A 21352-nucleotide genomic window follows, 5' to 3' on the forward strand; every position below is an offset into this window, starting at 1 on the left:
TTGACTGCACGGACAATTCAGCCGACACCAACCCCACGATGCCGAAAAAGGACAAGAAGGTGTAGTTCCAGGATGACATACATCACTACTGTCGCAAGATAACCGCTGGAGAGGACGCTTCCTAACACACCAATCAAGGTCTCCAACTCCATTCAGAAGTTCCAACTGAAGCTAAAGTGTGCGACATTCCGTGGAATGAAGGGAAAAATTCTCCGCCGTCTATCATTTCAAAAATTGTGGAAACGAACTTCAATATCCTTATGGATGACCAACCAGCCAAAGCTCTTGCGGACTCTGGAGCATCACCAAGCAGTTTTAATCTTTTCCGAAGTACCTTAGTCGTAGGATCACATTGTATCCATAAAGCCCTATCAGTTCAAAAAATCGTAACTTGGAAAGTATTAGAGATAGAGAACAGCGACTTGCTGTAAAACGTACAGTTGCTCTCGAAGTTTCTTTGTTTTGTCCTTACTTGTAGATTTGACCTCGAGTGCATGAAAATGGCGACAGACAACGAGAAGATGCAACGTGTCATTTGGTATCTGCCGTCCTCTGCGGTATACATTCGCGTAAGAAGTGTCTGTTTTCAGATGAAGCAACGTTCCACATCCCTGGCCACGTGAATTGCCACAAAATAAGGATTTTGTGCTCCAAAACCTCACTGAACACACACACGCATCCGTTATAGCCCGAAGCTTAATGTTTGGCGTCGACTAATGCGCGAAAGGGTGACGGGCCCACTTTTGTTCGCAGGGAACACTCGGGCGGGAAATGTTTACCTGGACATGCTCTAACAGTTCCTGCTACCACAGATCGAAGAGCTGCAGTCGTCCCGTCATATTCCAACATGATGGTGCACCCCAACATCGAAGTTTGAACTTGCGGATGTGCTGAATGGCATATTTCCTGAGAGGTGGGTGGGTCGTGATGGTCTCATCTCACGGACTCCGCGCTCTCCCGATGTTACACCATTTTGTTTCTTTTTGTAGGATTACGTCAAGGGTCGCGTGTACACAGTGCTAGTCGTTGGCATTGCCACCATTCGCTTCATGCACGAATCAGTGAAGCAATCAGAACGATTGATGCTGCAATGCTGCTGCCTACATGGGCGGAACTCGAATATCGCTTTGTTGTTCTACGGGCGACGAGTGGCACATGCACTGAAATTCTTGCGTACCAGAAAAAAATTAAATGTTTGACAACAAATCACTAATAGTTTCCAGATTATAATTTATTGAAATGAGTGCGGGATTTTATGGACACCCTGTGTTTCTTCCACGTTCGAAGTTTGTCGGACACCAAGAGTAGCGGTGTTTGTGCCCATAAGCGAGAAATCAGGAAGGCTAACTCGCTAATAGTATATACGGACGTTGACGTAGCTTTTTTTCTAGCTGGTGCCGTACGAGAGACTGGCGCCTTGATTTTTACGCGCACACGCATGCGCGGAAGCTGCGAACGACGGTATAAGTGCTCCGGTGGCGGGAGAAGGCCGCATTCCGCCTGTGGCCGTGGAGCTCGCCAGTTACTTAGTAGTGTCCACCAACATGGCAACCGAAGAGCACGCCGCTGCAGCCGCCGCGCCAGACAACGTAAGTGCTTGCGGTCTGTACTGTTAACGGTTCTGCGTCCATTTGAGAGTCTCGCACCAAGCCGTTGAACTACACGAAATTATTATCGTCCTTTAACAGAGAAAAGAACTCGGCGATCATCGCGCAGAATTATCTGACGAATGCCTACGTACAATGAGATGTAGTTGCCGTCGGGTGCTCTGTACAGGTCAATAAATTAATTAGCAGCAAAGTCTGATTTCGCAAGTAAGAATTTCTGGGGTCTTTCATAAAACAATAATTGCAATTCAAAATGAATCTCTTACTCTGCGCTGGAATCAAAGTGTGCAACTATTTAAAACTGTGTTTAGTATTAATAACCGCATTTAATATTGATGCTGTTTTCCAGACACCTGCTCTAATAAGCTCAAAACTTTCAAAACACTGACCTACAATGTGCTGCAAATTTCTGCTTACTACAGATCATGACAAATCGTTATGTTCAGGACAATTATAAATAAATTTAGGAAGGAAGGAAGACAAGAGTTTAAAGTCCAGCTGACAGCGTGGTCATTAGAAACGGAAAATGATTATAGAGATCACAAACGGCTATAATTACTTAATACATGCCGATGCATTGATAAAAATATAGATAACGTAAAAAAATGAAAGTTCGAAATCCCGATCCTCACACAACTGCAGTGAATTGTAAGCCCGTGTGCCGGCCGCGGTGGCCGTGCGGTTCTAGGCACCGCAGTCCGGAACCGCGGGACTGCTACGGTCGCAGGTTCGAATCCTGCCTCGGGCATGGTTGTGTGTGATGTCCTTAGGTTAGTTAGGTTTAAGTAGTTCTCAGTTCTAGGGGACTGATGACCTAAGATGTTAAGTCCCATAGTGCTCAGAGCCATTTGAACCATTTGTAAGCTCGTGCAATGTTAAATTTGGATCGGACGTATTGGACATGACGACGCTGTGTTTCGTTCTTCATCAGTTAGATCTCCGAATCTGACATCCATGGATTTCCTTTCATGGGGTTATATGACAGACCTTGTGTATGTGCATCTTTACCAAAAACGATTCCTCAACTCAAAATATGTATTTATAATGCTCTCGCCTGGGCGACTCCACATATGCTTCAGAGTGTGTGACGTGAAATGGATTACCACTTAGATGATGTCTGTGTGGTCAAGGGGAGTCATGTAGAACACCTATTAAAAAAAAAGACCATTCTTTTACATTATCTACAATTCTTATCGATGCATCGCTGTACATTAAATAGTTATATCCGTTTGTACTGGCTGTATTCATTTTGAGTTGCCCTATGACTAATTTACAAAATTATCGCAGTTGTTAAATAATGTCGTATTATTTGCTTTGATTGTCTTGATGTATTGATTGAGAAGAACGGGAAGAAAAGTGCTTTTGGAAATCACAGAAAAGCGATTGTGTCTCATAAAGAAAGCTCTATACACAACATCTGATCTTCGGTGTTAATAATCCATTCTTCGGCGACATAGACCTCTTCTACCTGCGGTATCTACAACCCAAATCGCGCACTTTCACCGTAGGATGCAGACATACAAAAATGCGTTTCCCAGCATTTGCTGACAAATCCTCTGAATCTCCCTTCGTATAGCACTTACACGTAAAATCGACAAATGCTGAGCAATACTTTTACACGTTTCAATAAATGGAACGAAGGTCTAGGTTTAATGTCTCGCGGACGTCGCTAGAGACGAAATACGAGCCCAACTTAGATAGGGATGGGGCGCGATGCCCATGGTGGCCTCGCCAATGAACCATCCGACATTCTCTTCGGGGTATCTAGAATAAACACGGAAGACCTTAATGTGTATGTGTAGATGGGGATTTGAATCTCCTCTCTCCTGAATGCGAATTCAGTGAATTAAGGACTGCGTAGTGTTTTTCAATTTTTAGATACTTCAGTCCGGATGTGACACAACTGCAGACAGAACCTTTCACAAAATATGTCTGTCGTTTCTATTGTTTTCGATGTCGTAAAGTTTTTTATCAGATTTTGACAAAAATGGTGAATATAAATATGAACTCGATGTGTAATTTTGTATTTAATAAATACATTGCAAGATACTTTTACAGTAATCTTTTATCATGTAGGTCAGTAACGACAACCTGCATTTTTTTTTCTTCGTTGCCACGGATGCACTTTCACATTATACTACTTGCTGTGTAAACCAGCCTTAGGGAGAAATTATATCGCTATGTGTGATATTTGCCAGGAATAGGGATTAATTCACGCGAGATATGCTACGAAATCCACCTGTTTAACTCATTGTACTACGTGAAATAGTCGATTTTTTGACAATTATCAAAAACAAAACCTTTTATCTGGTTAAACAGATTTTGAAAAGTAATGTTATCTTATAGGGCCGTTATCAGTTTTGTTGGGTAAGTCTTTTATCATCAGCTGTTTGCTTGCTATTTGATTTTAAAGCTGCTCAGAACTTACAACACGCATTCTGACCAAACTATTTCATTGTGAACAGCTTGTCAGAGAAGTGCTGTACCTATCTGGAAACGTCTGTAACTAAAGGAAGGAAGTTTCGCGTATCGGTGCCGAAAGTGCATAAAAAAAGGTAAAGGCGGATGGCATGAATGGCTGGGATAACCCGAAGGGCAAGATCACCTGCCTAATTTCAAAGGTTTATCCTATCCTCCACGCCTGCAGGTACCTTTCCTTCGCAAAGTATGAGAACTGTGTGAATAAGTGACCTGTTGAGAGTAGCGAATTGTAATGGTGTGAGTGCGTAGCATATCGTTCGTGATGGTCAGACAAGGGAGAGGAAGAAGTTCGGTGCCGACACATAGCCTGCTTCTCACGAAGAGCACCAAGGGGCCCGCCAGGTTTAACGTGCCCATCCGAAGACGGATTACCATCAACACTGTCGCATGCCCCCATTTAATGAGACATTGCGAAGAGGTTTGGAATTTAACTTAAGATATTGACGCAAGGACTGATGATCAGGGACCCCTCCTGTCCTATCTGCCGTAAAGGTAAAGGGAAAATAGTCAACATCACGCGGCGTGCCCGACTGGTCACCCATCCAAGTGCTGGCCATGTCTGGCGGTGCTCAACTTTGGTGATCTGGCGGGAAAGCGTGTAGCAACCTCGGCACGGCCGTCGGCGTCGCTCCATTCAAACTGTTCGCAAGTTCTAATAGTGAACCTGACCTGTTAATCGTGTTTATAACTGTAAAGCGCCAACACAACAGCTGTCATTTGTTTTGTCTCCCGTTGTAGTTTAGTAGCCAGGAAAGCAGTATCTGTCCTACAAAACCACATACATTTTATTTTATATTTTATAGTGTAGAAAATCTCAATTCAGTGTATCATGCTTTTGTAGAGTAAGATAGTCACAGCCGTCTGCAATGACCTTGTCGTTGACGAGATTTTTAGTAGTACTTGTTCTAGTAGTAGTAGTAGTAGTAGTAGTACTTTCATTCATCAAGCCGGCAGGTGTGGCCGAGCGGTTCTAGGCGCTTCAGTCCAGAACCGCGCGACCGCTACGGTCACAGGTTCGAATCCTGCCTCGGGCATGGATGTGTGTGATGTCATTAGGTTAGTTAGGTTTAAGTAGTTCTAAGTTCTAGGGGACTGATGACCTCAGCTGTTAAGTCCCATAGTGCTCAGAGCCATTTGAACCATTGTTTATTCATCCGAGGAACACTTTTAGAAAGAAGGTTGTATTATATACTTAGCTATATATATTTATACACTTAGCTATCTTGCCGATAAGGATGGTCGGACAGAGACTTGAGCACCCACCCTCGCGAACACAAAGCCAATCCGTTAGAAATAGCACAACATCGATAAATTTGTCTATAGTATACAATAGTGTTTTCTTTATACAGTATAGCAAATAAGTTATTTCTTAATGCAAAAAAAGGCTAGTGCTATACTTTTCATTCGTTTCTCATCACCGATCATCGCACACATTACGCACATTATCAATGACATCCGGACAACGAAGATGAAGTTTTGTTTCCATTTTGTATACCCCAACTTTCCTTTTCCTTGCCTAAGAAACTGAGCTAGCATCGCTCCTTAATGGATGAGATGTTGAACTCAAGAGGAGGATTAGATATTGGCATTATGCACTGGAGAGCGCTGTATGAGGTTTTCCCGAAAAAGAAACAAGTGAAAATTGAAATGGTAGAGGTGGTTGACTGTTATATAGGTGTGTTATATTTTTTACCAAACTCCTATTATTTATTTAAGTAATCCTTCACTGTGTAGGCAGTATTACTTAACACGTACTTTTTAACCGTTTTTTTTTTATTTTAAAAAATAGATTTGTTTTAGTAAGCCCCTTAGATAATTAAATATAAGTTCAGTTTAGATCTTATTCCATGGTCAGAGATAGACCTATTTTTGCATTAATTATTAAAGATTTTTTTAGATGCATAACTTACGACGTTCGAATCACGGATTTACTTCAATTTTTGGGCAGCTTTAGCAGTCCATTAGGACAATATAACGTGCCAGTAATGAGACGTACTACTTAGGCAATTTCGAGAAAATCGCAAGAGACAGTTTTCATGGCGAATATGTGCGGTGTGTTGCGTCTCTGAGCACAAGCTGGCGTCAGTAAAGTGTTCAGCATTCAAACTCCCTTCTCGGTGGATCGCAAGTTGGAGAGAGTCCCGCTCATTTTGTGTTTTTTCTTGAATGTACATATTTTTCAACACTGCTCATATTGTTCTACAAGTATGACATTTGAAAGGTAATGTAACGAAAAAACACGTATATTTTCATGAACTTTGATACTATTCTCCGTGATTCTGATTTTCCAAAAATTCGCACTTACACCTTTCATTCGTGTTACATTAGCAAGGCCTCACCGCTACGCAAGTTAACTGCCGAATGAGAGCTGTCTCTGTGTCTATAGGTCGAAGAGTCCAGGTGCAAAGACGTTCCGGGCACCTGACCGGATTGCAGGTACACGGGATTTCGCAAATCACGTTAGGCATACGTGTTCATGGAACAATTTTTTCGTATCATCGTTTACTTGTCCATATTTATAATACTTGTTGTAATAATTAAAACAGCCATATAAGGTGGAGATTCAATAAAAGTTCATGCAAATACACGTATATTTTATCATATTCCCTTTCAAATGTCGTACATATGAAATAATATGACCAGCGTTGGAAAAAAATACATTTAAAAAACAAAACAATAAATATGAGTGGTATTGATCCAGAGATCCACAGACTACGGAGCTCGAATGCTAACTGCTTGACTGCCGCCACCTCGTGCTTAATCACAACGCACCAGTACACATTCGAAGCGCAGAACTTCTCTTGCAATGTTCTCGAAATTGTCTAAATAGTACGCCTTAGTACTTGCACATTGTGTCGCCCTAATAGACTGTTAAAAATGTACGAAATTTGATGTAAATCCGTGATCCGCACGTCGTGGCATTCCCTTGTTAGTAAATGTACTCGTATGGTGCTATTAAAATGTATGATGTTCTGAGCAGATCTTTCCAATGAACCCGGTTACCGATTTTGGTTCTATGGCCCTATCCCGTGGTCTGAAAACTATGTTCAAATTTTCTGCGCTTTCCCCTAAAATAGAACTTCACAACTTAGAATTAATGGCACTAGAAGGCAGTACATGTACATCTATATCTATACTCTGCAAGCCACCTTACGGAGTGTGGTGGAGGGTACTTCTGGTACCACTATATTTTTTTCTCCTTCCCTTTTCCGTTCAGGAACGGCGCGCGAGAAGAATAACTGTCGGTACAGCTCCGTATGATCTCTAAAGCCGTTCATTTTCTCGTCGTGGTCATTGGGCGAGAAGTATGAGGAAGGAAATCATTGTTACCGGACTCTTCGTGGGACTTAGGCTCTCGGAGTTTCAACAGTAAATTTCTCAGTGATGTAAAGCGCTTCTGTTGCAGCGTCTGCCCCTGGAGTTTGTTCAGTGTTGAGCACATGCGACGGCATAAGTGTAGAACTCACTGACTTGAATTCCACCGTGCTCTGAACGCTCAGGAACTACCCGGCTTGTGCATATGGCACGAGTGCCTCAACGTGGAACACGCGATCGCAGCGCGCTCCAGTGGTTGTTGTCGGTTTCTCTGGCTCGCGATTACAGTTTGTTTACAAAATGGACGAGCAGCGCGCTCCAGTGGTTATTGTCAGTTTCTCTGGCTCGCGATCACAGTTTTACAAAATGCACAAGCAGCGCGCTCCAGTGGTTGTTGCTGGTTTCTCTGGCTCGCGACCACAGTTTGTTTACAAAATGCATGAGCGTAAAATTCCTATGTTAGCTCTGTTACAGCGCATATAGTGTTCCTTGCCAGTAGGATAGTTATGTTGTTTACTCTGCATTATTCATAAACAGAAACTTCAATATCCAAGAACATGCTATATGGCAAAAAGGAAAGTCACATGTCCAGTCAGTAAGGACATCAGTTTATGAAGTTACATTAAAATTAGTGCGAAACAAAATGACAATAGTCTCTCACATACGATAAAAATTCCTTCATCATTCTCACTTTTCAGTAAAACTCTAAGGTGATTCTTTTTTAATCGCTGTTTTATTGATAGAACATGTGAAATACGAGACTTTAAGCAAAAAAGAACAAAATATCTTGCTGCAAGTAATACACGCTCTGTCATAGGTAAAGCTAATCGAACAAACACACTTCTGAGAGAGCGCGCACTTACATTTACATAGAATCGAATATTACAGAATATACTTCTATTAACTTAAGAAGAAAGTCTCTGAACGTATTAGAGACGCGAAGACAAGAAGATAAAGGGATATAGTGAGAGGCAAACCAGCTACACGGCCGCACATCGCTTGGTGTCTCTACTCCTTGTGGTATGCTCTACTTCTGCAATATCCGCCTTTCTCTTGTATGTTACTGTCTTTTGAAGGCTTTAATAGCAGATATGTTATTGACTGAAATTTAATTGTAACAGTTCGTACCAAGAAAAACGTATTTTTGATGGATCTTCAGTGTGTCTTTGCCCTGAAACGGCACTCTTTCGTAACACGCTAATTACAATTCGAAAATTCTTTAATCAGCACTATGATGTTTCCTGGCATTTTATTACAACAAATGTGCAAGAGAACGACGGATTTTCGAGATATTCTTAACTTGTTGATGCTTTAAAGTGGTATTTATTCATAGGACGTAGGTTATAATATAAAACCCACCAAATATGGACTTCCACTGAAATCCAATATGGCGTCTCCAAAACAGTACTGAAAAGAGGTGGCGTTCTTCCGTCTCATTGGTCTACGTTCAAAAGAACGTTCAGAATTTCTGTCGTGCTTGATATTACTCTACAGTCTACACATTCTAAAAGACTCTTCGATGTGCTTTTTCCAGGCTATGACGCCAGAAATTGTGCACTCCCAACGTTGACGTTCCTACCCACGGTTCGTGTGAAGACAGCTTAATGGTCTCGCGCTGAGTAAGAGATGACGTGACGAAACTCACTGCTCTTCGTTGGATCTTCTATCAATGCTACTTGGCAATAGTACCCATACTGATGAACAATACTCAAGAATCGATCGAATGAGTTTTTTGTTAGCCATTTTTTTCGTGGATGAATTATATTTCGTTAAGATCCTCCCAATGTATTTGAGCCTAGCATACGCTATTTCTGCTATTTGTTAATGTGTTCGTACCACTTTAGGCTGTTCTGGATAGATACTGCTAGGTATTTTACGGCAGTTATTGTTTCCAGTGATTTTTGCCCAATAGTTTATTCGAACAGGGGTATATAGCTTCATTTTTATGAGCAACACGTTACATTTATGGGGTCAAGTGCCATTCCCTGTACCATTCGTCAGCCCTCCGTAGGTCTTCTTGGATTTCGCTACTCTTCTGGTGTTGCAACCATCCTACAAACTGACTGACACCCACTGACGAAGGTGTCTAAAGGCATAACATACTGATGATATACTGTTTGCTCTTTCTGTGTGTGTGCATGCTATTGCAACTGACAATCAATATTCATTCCTAAGTAATTTATCTTAAACCGTGATCTTACTTCCTTTTCTTTCCAGGTAGTCACTGTTACCTCTAGCTCGTTTATTTGTTGTTTCTCGTGAGTTACGTCAACGAATGAGAAGTATAGGAGCTCCATAAATTTTGACTTGTTGCTGTGGGTGTAACACGTGGTTCTTTAGGAGAACTGAAGTACGTAGATTTCTGGAAAACACGGTGATTCCCTGTCTTCCTTGTTTTTCCTGAGTCTGCAACAGGAAAAGGTTATCAGATTTCTCTTCAATCCGCTGTGAGAACGTCACGCTCTACAGTGACAGAAAAAAAAACCGCAACACCAAGAAGGCTTGAAGAGTGGCGCTAGTAGGGCCACAATGAGGATGCAAATCAGGTTTGCTTTAAATATGCTCTATGACGGTCGTGAGCATTACTTACCTCTGAAATTGGATGTGATGAGTTAATAATTGTATTTTATTGTGCTGTATGGAACTGGGATCTAGAAACAACGGAGAGGCTTCCTCCCCGCCGTAACCCTCAGTGGTTCACAACCCTACAACAGGCTACAGCAGTCCACTCACCTCACCGCCGCCCCACACCGAACCCAGGGTTATTGTGCGGTTCGGCCCCCATTGGACCCCCCCCCCCTACAGTACCTACAGAACAGACAGCATATATATTACATCTGTACACGTAACTGTCTTGATAACTTCAATGCACCTGACATCAGGTTCCGAGCCTCTTGCGGGAATACAGGACTCGCTGCGAGCAAGTAGGTGTATGCACAGCGACGCTATTAGAGTGTGACGAGCTAAGGATTTGTGTCGGACGGGATGCGTGTGTAGTTGCTGAGGCGGGTAAGGCAAGCCCTCGCGTTAAGCAGAAGATCTGGATTCGAGTCCCGGAGTCCCGGCCCGGCCCAAATTTTCAGCTTTCACCGTAAAATTATTTCGATGCCCGGTTGCGGCTGGCGTTGGCCTTTCCTTCGAAACTTGATGTAATATACTGCCGCTGTATCAAGTATTTGTTACGTCGGACATATCCGATAGGACACACACACATATATACTGTGCGCTAGGTGACGTGTGTATTGTACTGGGAAAACGTTCCAGTTGTTGCAGCTAAATAATCTTCCTAGATTTATTACGGTGCGATTGTTTCTCGCCGGTTATAGGCGCTTCGGTCCGGAAACGCGTTGCTGCCACGGTCGCAGGTTCTAATCCTGCCTCGGGCATGGATGTGTGTTTATGTCCTTAGGTTAGTTAGATTTAAGTAGTTCTAAGTGTAGGTGACTGATGACCTCAGATATTAAGTCCCTTAGTGCTTAGAGCCATTTGAACCATTTTTGATTGTTTCTCAACAAGTCCATGTTCACGTCTCTAATTACGACGAAGTACTCGTATTGACAAGGAAATGAATGTATCCCGACTGGCGAGATATCAGTGTGCTGATTTTTGTTGGCTTATAAAAACGACATGAGTTAAGCACTTCTGGCTCTGTGGAAAAGTGCCCCCTCTTGTGACCCTCGCCCTCCCCCCCCCCCCCCTCCTCCCCTCTTTGCGGACGCCTATGATCCCAGGAGATGAACGGATTGGGTGATATGTGTGGCTTTAACCTTCAACATTGCGTGGAAGTTTGTTTGATGAAGAAGAGAGCTCAGTTCTTCATATGCTGACAAAGACAGTACATCGTAAAGCGCCATTATTTGACTCAGAGAGACACACAGAGCGCAGACACTTCCGGAGATTAGATGAAATGAGATTAGATGAGATTAGTCAGTTTTCGTTCCATGGACCCAAAAATGAGATGATTCTCGTGGGTGTGGAACATGTCGGGAAGTATAACATAGAAAACTTAGAACAATTGAGTTTAATACTCACTCCCCTGATTATTTATCAGGAGATTATCAAGATATGTGAATACATTACAGTAAACTGGAACTGCTAATATTTACAGAATTAATACACTGTCAGAATGAAACAAAGTTATGCACTTTTAATAAATTTAACAAACACAAAATACCTAATATTCTCTGTTGTGGCCAAGTGCTGTCACAACTGAAATCCAACAGACATTTTTACTGAAGGTGGTCCAACAGTCGCTGTAAAGATATTCATCAATAGTAAAAGTAGTTGCCTATCAAAAAGTCTTTCAGACTCTGTTTAAACTGTGCTTTGTCTGAAACCATGTTTTTAAAGATTGCTGGCAATTTATTGAAAATGTGTGTTCCTGAACATTGGACCCCTTTGTGCACCAAGGTAAATGATTTTAGATCTTTATGTAGATTGTTCTAATTCCTAGTATTGATACTATATATTGAGCCATTGGTTGGAAACAGAGACATATCATTTGCAACAAATTTCATACAGGAATACGTGTACTGAGAAGCAGTCGTTATAATGCCCATTTCCTTGAACAGGTTTGTATATGATGTTCTTGAATTTACATCGCAAATGAATTTTATTGCACCCTTTTGCACTCTAAAAAATTTTGCTCGATTTTTCTGAGCTACCTCAGAATATTATCCCATATGACATAATAGAGTGAAAGTAAGGAAAGTCTGCAAGTTTTTTTTTTTATATTGATATCTCCTACATCTGACATCATTCACACTGCAAATACAGACCCCTTTAGACGCTTCAGAAATTTTGTGGTATGCCCTTCCCAACCGAATTTATTATCGAGTTGTAATCCCAGAAATTTAACACCATTCCCAACTCTTCTATCTGCATGTCTTCATATGCTATACCCAAGCTGGGAGAAAATCTCTTACACTTTGTGAGCTGCATATAGTGAGTCTTTTCAAAGTCTGACAGTGAATTAGCTTTAAATCATTTATTAATGTCAGTGACACTTTGATTAGCAGCTATTTATAAATCTTTATTTGAATTGCTATTTATTGCAATGCTTATATCATCTCCAAACAAAATAAACTTATCATCTGGCAAAGTAACAGACGAGAGGTCATTAACGTACACAAGAAAAAGCAATGGAACCAAGATGGAACCTTGAGGAACACCACATGTAAATAATTCCCAATCAGATGAAGACTGATAGCTTACTCCACAGGTATTTCGCAACGACATACTTTGTTTTAGTTAGGTAGGACAGCATGACTGTCAGTGACACCATAATGTTCTAATTTACTTATTAGAATGCTGTGATTTACATAGTCAAAGGATTTTGACAGGTCACAGAATATTCCAGTAGCCTCTGATTTGCTATCTGTTGAATTAACTACATTCTCACTGCACGTGCATTCCATGTATATAATTCCATGTATATAATTTTCTCTATTCAGAACCCTTAAGGAACAAAAACTGTGACTTAGACAATATATTATTTGCAGTCAGAGTCTTAAGAAGACGCTTGAACACAACCTTTTTAAATATTTTTGAAAGCCTGCAGAAGTGAAATTGGAAAAAACACATCGATGATCTGCTGAAACGGTTAGGTTCAGCTACTTATGCTGTTGGATTATTGCAAACATTAGTGATAAAAATATCAGTAAATTAGCCTACAATGCCCATTTTCATTCACTGCTTTCATATGGCATCATATTTTGCGGTAATTCATTATTAAGAGAAAAAGTATTCAATGCACAAAAGCGTGTAATCAGAATAATAGCTAGAGCCAACCCAAGATCACCTTGCACACATTTGTTTAAGGAACTCAGGACATTCACAGTTTGACGATATCTCTTTATCCCTCTTCTTGTAAAAAGGCTTAACTTCAGCATATTTCAGCCAGTCTGGAAATATTCCACTAATAAAAAATTGATTACACAAATAACTCAAGACAGAAATCAACTTGCATGAACAACTTTGATTAACTTCATTGATATGTTATCATAATCACTGGAATACTTTGATTTTAAGGATTTTATGATAGAAGGTGCTTCTCTGGGAGAAGAGAGTGTCATTTCCATTTTACTGAAGTTATTTTTGGAGAATGGTCTCAGATATTCCATTCCACTCTTTACCGAATCCAATAACCCCAAACTGTCAATAACAGAAACAAAGTACTTGTTTAAGAGGTTTACAACACTACATGTACTAGTAACTAATGTCTCATTCATTTTTAGAGCTATCTGTCCCTCTCCTTGCTGGCCCCACATGTCTCTTTATTCACTATATTCCATATAGTTTTTATTTTGTTGCCTGATGTAATTATGTTTTTCTCATAATAAAGCTGCTTAGATTTCTGGATTACGTCCTTCAATATTTTGCAGTATTCTTTGTAACGCGTTACAATGCTAACATCAGAGTTGTTCCTAGATAGTAGATAAAATTTCCCTTGTGTCTCGAAAATCAACCATTGGGATATATTGTGATCTCTCAAAGGCTTTTGACTGTGTGAATCGTATAGTTCTTCAGATAAGCTTAAGTATCGTGGTATGAATGGGACAGTGCACAAATGGAACTCATATTTAAAACTTCCTGGCAGATTAAAGCTGTGTGCCCTGCCGAGACTCGAACTCGGGACCTTTGCCTTTCGCGGGCAAGTGCTCTAACCATCTGAGCTACCGAAGCACGACTTACGTCCGGTACTCACAGATTTACTTCTGCCAGTATCTCGTCTCCTACCTTCCAAACTTTACAGAAGCTCTCCTGCGGAACTTGCAGAACTAGCACTCCTGAAAGAAAGGATATTGCGGAGACATGGCTGAGCCACAGCCTGGAGGATGTTTCCAGAATGAAATTTTCACTCTGCAGCGGAGTGTGCGCTGATATGAAACTTCCTGGCAGATTAAAACTGTGTGCCCGACCGAGACTCGAACTCGGGACCTTTGCCTTTCGCGGGCAAGTGCTCTAACCATCTGAGCTACCGAAGCACGACTTACGTCCGGTACTCACAGATTTACTTCTGCCAGTATCTCGTCTCCTACCTTCCAAACTTTACAGAAGCTCTCCTGCGGAACTTGCAGAACTAGCACTCCTGAAAGAAAGGATATTGCGGAGACATGGCTGAGCCACAGCCTGGAGGATGTTTCCAGAATGAAATTTTCACTCTGCAGCGGAGTGTGCGCTGATATGAAACTTCCTGGCAGATTAAAACTGTGTGCCCGACCGAGACTCGAACTCGGGACCTTTGCCTTTCGCGGGCAAGTGCTCTAACCATCTGAGCCACCGAAGCACGACTTACGTCCGGTACTCACAGATATACTTCTGTGAGTACCGGACGTAAGTCGTGCTTTGGTAGCTCAGACGGTAGAGCACCTGCCCGCGAAAGGCTAAGGTCCCGAGTTCGAGTCTCGGTCGGGCACACAGTTTTAATCTGCCAGGAAGTTTCATATCAGCGCACACTCCGCTGCAGAGTGAAAATTTCATTCTGGGAACTCATATTTAACTGGATGAATGCAGAAGGTTGAAATTAACAGTACAGATAGTCTGCAAAAATCAGCAGAGTCTTCTAACTGCGGAGTTATCAACAATGGTTCCCCACAGGGCTCAGTCTAGGGTCCCTCATTGTTCTTAATATACAGTATATCAATGACTTGCCACTCTGTGTTCATGAAGATGCAAAGTTAGTTTTTTTTTTTTTTTGCTGATGATTCAAGCATAGTAATCAGACCCAAAAAACAAGAATTAGCAGAAGAAACTGTAAATATTGTCTTTTAAAAAATTATTATGTGGATCTTTGCAAGTGGACTCTTACTAAATTTTGAGAAAACACGTATATACAATTCTGTACAGAAAATGGGACAACACCGTTGATAAATAAAGACTTTGAACACAAGTTTGTAGCTAAGGCAGAACATTGAAAATTTCTGGGCGTGTGCCTTGGTGAGAAATTGAATTGGAAAAATCACACTGATGATCTGCTGAAACGGTTAGGTTCAACTACTTATGCTGTTAGGATTATTGCAAACATTGGTGATAAAAATTTCAGTAAATTAGCCTACAATGCCCATTTTCATTCACTGTTTTCGTATGGAATCATATTTTGGGGTAATTCATCATTCGTGTAATCAGAATAATAGCTAGCGCCAACCCAAGATGACCTCGCAGACATTTGTTTAAAGAACTCAGGACATTCACAGTACCTTCGCAATACATATATTCGCTTACGAAATTTGTTATTAATAACCCATCCCAGTTCAAAAATAATAGATAAGTGCATAGTTACAACGCTAGAAGAAAGGATGATCTTCATTATTCTGGGTTAAATTTAACTTTGCTGTAGAAATGGGTGAATTATGCTGTCACAAAAATCTTTGGTCATAAGCCAAAGAGCATTAAAAGTGTGACAGATAGCCAACCAACATTTAAAAACAAATTACAAGAATTTCTGAATAACAACTCCCACTCAGTAGATGAATTTTTAGATACGAAGTAGTAACTATAAAAAAAGCGTCTACAATGAAAAGTTGTGTTAAACTGAAAAGTTCCACATCATTACGAAATGTCGCATTCATGATCTATGGAACACGTATTAATATAATGTAATGAGATCTTTATTCCTTGTGTAATCTGTGGTTTATTTTTAGACCTGTTTGACTTAACTCTGGGGGAAATTTTTTCCAGCAGATGCATTAACAGTATATGAAGTACAGATATCAGTAACTTCTACAGCTAACGTAATAAACACACACGCAGGGCCGGCTCGAGAACAGTTTTCCACACAGGCGACCAGTCATTTGCGACCCTTCCCCTTTCCCCTCCCTACCTCATACGTTAGTTGCTGTTCCTTGGGCTCTTGCTAATACCTTCAAAATTCGTATATTTAATCTAGTGACCATGGAACTGGTTCGTTTTAGCTGCTACTTATGACACACTTTGTGTAGGAATTTTGCAGTTGTGGCGTCTGTAGCGACTGACTCAATTTGGCAATATAAGCATCCGCTTGTATCTCTTGGGCCTTAAACCCGCCCTGCCTCTCTGAACAAAACCAACGTAAATCGCAGCAAGCAGTGTTAAACGGGAAATCGCTTCTCACAGGGGGACCGCGGCTACTCGTCATTACCAATTTCGCCAAAATTTATGGTATATCCAGGGTTTGGCCAGACATGAATGTGTCAGAAATAAGAATTCCAGATGGGTAACCGTTAAAAAAAAACAGCATTTTTGGCACGAGTCGGGTGACGCATGAGCCATATTACGTTAGCGTAGGTGCCAGGCAGTCGCTAGCGCAGCGGAAAGAATGCCGAACAGTAGCCCGACGGTCATGAGATCGATTCCTTATGCGGAATGTTTTTACTTTCCATTCTTACATCACTTACACAGCAAATACACTAAAGTAATGCTCAATATATTGTACTTATTAATATCTTCATAAAAGGCTTGAAAAGGAAAGGCGAAGGACTATTTTTGATTGCAAATAAATTTCAAGGATGGGATTGTAAGGCGTACAAGAGAACTTCGTGTATAAAATTAAATACTTCTATTATTTTACAAATGGCGATTTCCACGTAGTACTAGGGTTATATTCACTGTAAAAACAGAGGACTAGTAATGTCAGCAAGTATCTTCTGCGATACGCCATACGGTGGCTTGCTGAATATGTATGGAGATGTAGATGTAAAAGCAATAATTTTCCCTCAATCTTGTACACGTTACCAACGTCGTGTATTTGTAATTACATGGTTGTTTTAAAGTTCCTATACAAAACAAACTTTGTTTACATTCATTAGAGATTTCTCATCCCACAGTCTGCATAAAATAGAACAGTTACTGACAGGTGTGAACAGCCTATCCCCGATGTTATTCACTCTTTACAATGAGCAAGCCGTAAAGCAAACCAAAGAAATACTTGGAATAGGAATTAAAGTTCAGGGAGAAGAAATAAGAACTTTGAGGTTTGCCGATGACACTGTAATTCTGTCAGAAACAGCAAAAGACTTGAAAGAGCAGCTGAGTTGAATGGATAGTATCTTACAAGGAGAATATAAGATGAACATCAACAGAAGGAAAACAAGGATAATGGAATGTAGCCGAATTAAATCAGATGATGCTGAAGGAATTAGATTAGGACATACGTTTTGCTATTTAGGCAGCAAAATAACTGATGATGGCCGAAGTAGAGAGGATATAAAATGTAGACTGACAACGGCAAGAAAATCATTTCTGAAGAAGAGAAATTTGTTAACATCGAATGTAGACTTAAGTTTAAGAAGTCTTTTTCTGAAGATATTTGTCTGGAGTGTAGCCATGCATGGAAGTGAAACGTGGATGATAAACGGTTTAGACCAAAAGAGAACAGGAGCTTTTGAAATGTGGTGTTACGGAATAATGCTAATGATTGGGTAGGTAGATCACGTAACTCATGAGGAGGTAATAAACAGAACTGTGGAGACAAAAAATGTGTGTCACAGCTTCACCAAAAGAAGGGCTCGGTTGATAGGACACATTCTGAGACATCAAGGGATCACCAGTTTAGTACTGGGGGAAGTGTGTGTGTGTGTGTGTGTGTGTGTGTGTGTGTGTGTGGTATGGAGGGGGGTGGGGGAGTAAAAATCGTAGTATCGTAGTGGGAGCCAAAGAGATGAATACGGTAAACAATTCAGAAGGCTGTAGGTTCCAGTAGTTATTCGGAGATGGAGGCTCGCAAAGGATAGAGTAGCATGGAGAGGTGCATCAAACCAGTCTCCGGATTGAAGACCACAACAACAACACATTGGCGAGTATAACTGGTTATATAAACGAAAATGTATTTTGGTGCAGTCTTCTCGGGATGTGATTTCCTTTTCTCTCTTCACGAGATAAGAGCGCTTTTGAAGCTTCTTGATCAAATTCTTCAGCTGACGATAAAAATAGGCATCGCAGAGATGCACAAGTTAGGAGATTCACTTTAATTCTGCACGATGGCAATCCTTCATATTGGAGAATCACTACGTATAACTGTGGATTTGTTCGTTCTTCCCATGACGAGTCAATGAAGAGAAAAAAATTGTTCACCTGCACATACGCTTTCATCACATCGGATAGAATATATCTAGCGTGATGAGTTAATTAGCAATGTAAGTAATGTAAAAATTGAAAATAAACAAAAATTTAAAAAAAGTTTTCGCATAGGGAGCCAATCCCACGATTGTCGGATTACCGTCCCGCTGAGGCAACCGCTGCGCTGCCTTGAAACTGTTAACATAAATGACTCAGGCCTCACCCGAACCTCACCAAAATGTTATTTCTTCTGAATGCTAGGCCATCTGGATACCTTACTTCTGGCACTGTCATTTCTGGCCAAGTCCTGGATCTACCATAAATTTCGGCGAAATTGGTTTTGATGAGAAGACGCGGTCCCCTTGACAGCTATCTTGTACGGCGGTTGCTGCGTTCTTCGGGGAAAGGCGGGTTCCCGGGCGATACGCCGTGCTCGCTCATCTGTTTACGGGCAGACTATAGCTTCAACAGTACTTCCGTCTTCCGAGAAGCTTGTAGCACAGCAGACAGTTTGAGGTGTTCGCCCTTGCCTGCGGCATGACCCACATTCCAGACAGGCGGCACAGTTCAGGGGTGGCCAGACTTCCCTGTTCAAGTGGAGACTCTCTCGTATCCCCTGTGATCGGAAGGAGTCGGTGGGTGCTGATTTTCTGATATTGCAGACGTGTCCGAACAGCGAAGCGATTCTCAATGTGGGGAGATATGTTAGAGATACTGACGAGATGGAGACAATTTAGATTTAACTCTCTGTCTTGAAATAGTGCGATAGCGGGGAAGTAGAAAGGATGAAAATGCAATTGGTAGTGTGTCGTAGAGATTAGAATGGAAAGAAAAACAGGAATTATTTGGAGGCCTGATGCCGCCAGTAGAGAAAAATAAATGTAATTACTTCGTGATTAGCACACGAAGCCTTAGCCCAATTAAAAACAAATTTCTATGAGACACTAGTTGTAATATTTATAATTGGGAATGAAGAGCAAATACAACCAAACTGACGATGGCTGAAAGATATGAAATGCAAACTGCCAACATGAAGAAAAACAATTCTGCAAAAGATACAAGTTTTTGACATGGAATGTATACTGAAGTGTGAGCAAGTCTTTTTTGAAGGTATTAATCGGTCGCATAGCCTTGTACGGAAGTGAAACCTGGACGATAAACAGTTCAGACAGGAAGAGAATAGAAGCTTTTAAAATGAAACGCTACGGAAGAATACTGATTATCAGATGAGTAGATCGGATAGACGAGCGGTCTAAGGCGCTGCAGTCATGGACTGTGCGGCTGATCCCGGCGGAGGTTCGAATCCTCCCTCGGGCATGGATGTGTGTGTTTGTCTTTAGGATAATTTAGGTTACGTAGTGTGTAAGCTTAGGGACTCATGACCTTAGCAGTTAAGTCCCATACGATTTCACAGTAGATCGGATTACTGATTTGGAAGTACTGAACGGAAATGAGAAGGAAATAAATTCATGGCACAATTTTACTAAGAGAAAGATTCAGTTGACACGACGCATCCTGAGATATCAATAAATAATCAGATTGGTAATGGAGGAAAGCATTTAAGTGGGATGAGGAGGTGGGGGGGGGTATTAATTTTAGAGGGATACCAAGGTTAGGCTACAGTAAGGAGGTTAAAATAGATTAATGGATGTACAGAACTGCCTGGAATATGCAGGATGTTTATAAATGAATATCGGGGTTTTAACGCTTTATAATGTTTATTATATTAAACTTACAGTTATAAATGATATGTCAAATGAAAGAGCAACTCAAACAGTTTTACCAAGAACATTATAAATGTAAATAATAGCGAAGCACGCGACTGGTTGAACTACACTGTACCCAAGTGCTAGATAGGCCGCAAGGGGCTCAATGACAGGGGCTTGCTTTGCATGGCCTCCACGTTCACCCGACCTAACGCCATGCGATTTTTTCCTTCATCAAGGATACCAGCATACCTCCCTGAACTAAGAAACCGGATTGAAGCAGCTGTTGCTACAATTACTGAAGACACACTTATCAACGTTTGGGAAGAGCTCGGCTATAGACTTGATGCGTGCCGTGTGACAAATGGTGCTCACACTGAACATTTATGAGGTTCTTGGTAAAACTATTTGAGTTGCTCTTTCATTTGACACATCATTTATAACTCTAATATAATAAATAGTATAAAGCGTTAAAACCCCGATATTCATTTATAAACACCATGTATTTACAATAAGACAGGAGAGAGGTTGACCCCTGTTAATGGACATCACAGAAGATGCTGGAAATGGTCACCTCTGACGTCGATACACCGCTGAACTTGATTTATCAAAGTGTTGGACGCGCACTGCAGCTCTGCCTGAGGGATAACAGCAATAGCATTTTCAACCATCTGCTGTAGCTCTTCCAATGTCTGAAGGTTATTTGAGTACACTTGACCCTTCAATTTGCCCTGTATCTAAGAATCACAGGGAGAGAGTTCAGGCGATCGACGTGGCCAGGAAGTTGTACAGCCCCTGCTGATTGTCCTCTCCTCACCGAACGCCTCACCACATTCGTGACGCCGGCCGGGGTGGCCGAGCGATTCTAGGCGCTTCAGTCTGGAACCGCGCGACCGCTACGGTCGCAGGTTCGAATCCTGCCTCGGGCATGGATGTGTGTGATGTCCTTAGGTTAGTTAGGTTTAAGTAGTTCTGAGTTCTAGGGGACTGATGACCTCAGAAGTTAAGTCCCATAGTGCTCAGAGCCATTTGAACCATTTTTTGAACACTCGTGGCAAGATTGTCAAGGTGGTATGTGCTGTTGCTCCGTCTTACTGAAAATATCCATAGAGCCGTTTATCTTCTGTGAATTGATTCACATATGGATTAATCAATTTCTGGACATACCGGTTAGCTTTAACAATTTGGTGAAAGAATCTTATTATGATG

General features: G+C 41.3%; 1 protein-coding gene across 2 annotated transcripts in view; it reads left to right on the top strand.

Moving 5' to 3' along the window:
- The first annotated feature begins 1485 nt into the window (after positions 1-1485).
- Positions 1486-21352, top strand: part of LOC126184717 (L-threonine ammonia-lyase) — a 205740-nt gene continuing 185873 nt past the window's right edge. The window contains exon 1 of one of the 2 annotated variants that reach the window (XM_049927240.1): positions 1486-1589. In XM_049927240.1, coding sequence (XP_049783197.1) covers positions 1545-1589 — 45 coding nt within the window. In that variant the 5' untranslated portion in view covers positions 1486-1544. The remainder of the gene's footprint in view (positions 1590-21352) is intronic. The other variant, XM_049927241.1, reaches the window with a different exon arrangement.

This window comes from Schistocerca cancellata, chromosome 4 (genome assembly GCF_023864275.1).
Source record: "Schistocerca cancellata isolate TAMUIC-IGC-003103 chromosome 4, iqSchCanc2.1, whole genome shotgun sequence".
In the NCBI taxonomy this organism is placed as follows: Eukaryota; Metazoa; Arthropoda; class Insecta; order Orthoptera; family Acrididae; genus Schistocerca; species Schistocerca cancellata.